The 4,321-nt window shown below is 37.3% G+C and overlaps 1 protein-coding gene across 5 annotated transcripts in view; it reads left to right on the plus strand.

Annotated features, from left to right (window-relative positions):
- Positions 1 to 2,897, plus strand: part of COL11A1 (collagen type XI alpha 1 chain) — a 199,621-nt gene extending 196,724 nt beyond the window's left edge. For all 5 annotated transcript variants that reach the window (XM_018558297.1, XM_018558298.1, XM_018558302.1 and 2 more), the window contains one exon: positions 2,691 to 2,897. In XM_018558297.1, coding sequence (XP_018413799.1) covers positions 2,691 to 2,837 — 147 coding nt within the window. In that variant the 3' untranslated portion in view covers positions 2,838 to 2,897. The remainder of the gene's footprint in view (positions 1 to 2,690) is intronic.
- The last annotated feature ends 1,424 nt before the right edge of the window (positions 2,898 to 4,321 follow it).

A 4,321-nucleotide genomic window follows, 5' to 3' on the forward strand; every position in this document is an offset into this window, starting at 1 on the left:
AGGTGCCCATACACCTTACGATTATCGTACGATAATCGTATGCGATCGACTTTTCGTACGACAATCGTAACGTGTGAATAGAGTGCCCGACCGATAGTACTGTACAATCGTACGACTTTTGACGGTCAAGCATGTTTGAAAACTTTGGTTGATCGTACGATATTCGCATGGTTGGTGGCGTTTCCGTCCGTCAAATGTCGTACGATTAACACTGCGCATGCGCAAACGAAAATAATTGCGGTCAATTACCGCAAGTCGTCCAGGTGTTTTTTTCTAACTACCGCTGATTGAACCTTGCGATAATCGGGGCAGGATGGGGCCGTCGTACGAAAATCGTACGACGGTTCGATCATCGGACGAAAAGTTTAGTCCGATAATCGTAAGGTGTATGGGCACCTTAACCCCAAGGTGGTTACAGTCTAAATTCCTTATCTCATAAGCACACATACTAGGGCCAATTTAGACAGGAGCCAATTAACTTACCAGCCTGTACACCTGGATTCAAACCAAGCAAGACAGAAGTGCTAACCACTGAGTATGCTTTCCAGTACTATTGTTTGCCTTTAGAGCTGAACCTCAGTTATGCAGCTAAATACACAGCAGAAATACACACATACACACTGTTTTACCCACAATGAGAATTCAAATTTGTTTTGGTCACAGCACCAGTGCCACGCTGCACAGCCAGGCCATCAACCTGCAGCCACAACACAGCTTGAGACCAGAACACAATCCTAGTATGCTGAATCGACACTGAATGAACATCAGAACACTGAGATCATCCCTATTCTCAGGATGCTCTCCTCCTGTCAGCTTGTTAGCATATGGGCACTGAAGCAGAGCATGGTTAGATTAGAGTTCTGCCTCTCCCTTTGCCAGGAGTATTGCTGTACAGAGGATTACATGAGGCAAATATCAACACAAATGTTATGGTTAAAAAAGGGGCCTAGTTATAACAGAAAGCAGATACCACTAACTATCCACTGGACACTGCAGTATTTTGAATACTTTTTACACTTTATTTAATAAAATTCAGGATGTGGTGTAGAGCCTGTAGTATTATTTGAAGTGTTCACTCTGTGAAAGGAGGTTAGGCCAGTCACATTACTTTGCCAGGTCATGTGACCACCCTTTCCTCCCAGAACCTCCCAAAATTGCACTTTAATTGCTTTAGCACTCCAGAGCACTAAGATAATTTGCAAAGCTTAGGGCTGTTCTTTATAAATGTGCCTTTTTTTTTACAACCCACCACTATCCTATAAATGTTCCCCTATTTTTAAGGCATATATAACTATTTGGTATTTTTACATCTGCCAGGAGTTCAGCTTTAAGCTGGACATAAACAAAAGATGACAGTCAAACATTCACAATGAATGTATGGGTAATATCTGGGTTTCTTATATTCCTCACTGACAGACAGAGAGATAGAGATATTTTCATGAATTTGTATTTTATAGTAATGAGTCATTACCTTATCTCTGCCTCCTTCGTCCTTGACAGTCACATACAGAATACCACAAAAAGACACAAAATAATCTACATACTGCAGATCCTGGCCTGTGATAAAACCTTTAGTGATTAAATTAGCAAGTACAAGTTAATGGAAGTAGTGTATATGTTATGCGTTTCTATATTGATGCCCAATACTAAATTCATGTTCACTTAGTGATATTACTGCGTGAGTCTAGAGCTTGGCCTGTATTATTAAAAAGAAAATGGGGTGAAGCTAGTCTGCCAGGTCTGGAATGGAAATGGTAACAGGGTTATTCATTAAAGAGTGAAGAGTTTGGAGAAGGCAGGAGAAGTGAACAATCTAGGACAACATAGCCGAACTGGAAAGTGAGCAGAATTGGAGAATTTTTCCAAATCAGCTATGTTGTCCTAGCTTGTTCACTTCTCCTGCCTTCTCCAAACCCTTCACCCTTTTGTGAATAACCCTGTATATGTATAATTTGTTAGATATAGCACATTTCCACCATGTAATAGTATTACATAAAAGGTCAAATTACCAATGGCAATCAATCAGATGTCAGCTCTTAGGGTCTACACACACGTTACAATCTGCCCATACAATCTCTGTACAATCAACTTTAGATCTACCAAAACTATGTAATATTAGGACCTACTCAAACTATCAAAGCAATCTGTATACAATCAGGTAGGCCCGTGTACTACACACTTGTTGGTAGATCTAAATGACATTGTACAATCAGATTGTAACGTGTGTGGTGAGCTTAAGTATTTTAGCATAGACATACCAATGCATTTTGTGTACTTTATTTGCAATTAAAACACTTTTTACAAGTGAAAAACACAGCATGAATATTGTGTTGCTTGTATTTGTTGGCTGCATGAATTCATCCTGCAGGTGTTCATGTCCTAATAGAATGCCACATAAAGAGATATTAAGAGATTATATGATAATTATATTATAATTGAATATGCCATGTGGCACCCTCTTAGGCCCCGATGACTGTTTTCTACAGTGCATTCCAGCTAATTAATTGAGTAAAGTGAACCATGCCTTTAAATTGCCCATTAGGATTATGGGTATTATGAGACAATATATTGTGCTGCACAATTACAGTAGCAGCAATAATATTAACAGATCTGGCATGGTGCTAACATTTACATTAGTGTAGTGTTTAAATATCCATTGTGTGCTTACATTCTTGTTTTCTCTCTTCCAGCTGAGGAAAGGATATGCACGAACAGTCCTAGAAATCAACACCCTGAAAATAGATCAATTGCCTATAGCAGATGTTATGATCAGTGACTTTGGGGATCAGAATCAGAAGTTTGGATTTGAGGTTGGCCCAGCCTGCTTCTTAGGTTGAGACTGGAATGCGGACAAGCAGCTTCTAAAAAAAGTGTAAAAAAATTATTTTCTAAAAAAAGCGCGTCAGGCTTTGGATACCACCAGAGACGTGTTCGCCACATGCAAGTTTTGAATACGGATTGTGCAGAGGGGAAGACAAACCAGATAAATAACAAGAAAAAAAAGTGCAGTTACTTAACATTTGCCAGCCATCCTCATCTCGGGCAGAATCACATGACTTAACCAGAAAGCATTTGCCAAAATATGAAGGACTTAGATGTGATACTGTAAGGACAGCCGTGTCCTCCTTTCATGGGAATCTTTTGGTGCTGGAAAATACCTAAAACAGGCTTCGTCCAATATAGGTGCTATTCATTTAATGTAAATGGGTTCATAAAATGCTGTACACATGTAATTATTCTGCATACCTATTACACAGCTTGCATGTCCCTTTCCAAAACTTGCATGTTACTCTGGGTTGAGCCATAATAGTAAGACAAAAGAAATCCCAAAAAAGGTTCCCCACTGTGTAAAGAGGATACAGTGTCTGTATTGTGCAAAATAACGTGTAATTCCAGTGGACTCCAACCCTTCTTTCTGACTTCAAATAAAATCCCTTTGTATATATTGATGTGGAAGACCTCTCATTTGCTGTTGCTAAAACAAAATAAATATATATATATATATTTACAGTCTCTATATATAAAGCCTCAGGTTTCCAAACTGGAAGACAAAAGTGATAATCAAAATTTGCCTATTTTTGTGTTGCATTTTTCTTTTGCAAAATGAAACCATTTTGGTGCAATATTTGATGGTGCTAATACCTCATTCCAGGATGTCATGACATGCATGTATATACCTAAAATAACTTTTTTTAATTATTATTTGTGGTCGGGGAAATATGTATTGAGAGATATTTCTGTATAAGATATTTGTCAATTCTGTGTGAAGTCTTTGGTCAACTCAAGTTTGTTTGAATTTATGTATCATAGAGGTTTGTGCATCTTCAATCACTTAATATTAAAACTGGACTCCAAACACTAAAGTTATGCATTTGTTCAGTGTTTACAAGTACATTTAAATAGATAACAACGGTCAGCGTGAATGTTGGTAAATGTAGTTTAAGCTATAGCTAATCAAAGACTAAAAAGTAAAACATATTGGGCAGTGCTAAAAAATTCTATCATAATTAACTTTTATATATTTATGTAAAGGGATATGTCAAAGTCATGTGATTCTACCTGGTTGCATAGCAACATAGGAGGGGCTGCTAATTAAATACTCAAGTTAATTTGGCATCCAAATTTGTTTAATTAGTCTTCCAAACTTCATGTGGATTTTTTCCTCCTCTTTCTGGTTTTAGCTGGAAAATAAAGATAAAGATTTTCACATTAAAAATAAAATCATTTTGTAATTATTTTTCATAATATATGTAAGACTTGAAAATTGTTTGTTACTCTTTCATAAATAAACTGTTAAATTAATTGGTCTCAGATCCCACTA

Source organism: Nanorana parkeri, unplaced genomic scaffold (assembly GCF_000935625.1).
Source record: "Nanorana parkeri isolate BGI_ZX_2015 unplaced genomic scaffold, ASM93562v1 scaffold330, whole genome shotgun sequence".
Lineage (NCBI taxonomy): Eukaryota > Metazoa > Chordata > Amphibia > Anura > Dicroglossidae > Nanorana > Nanorana parkeri.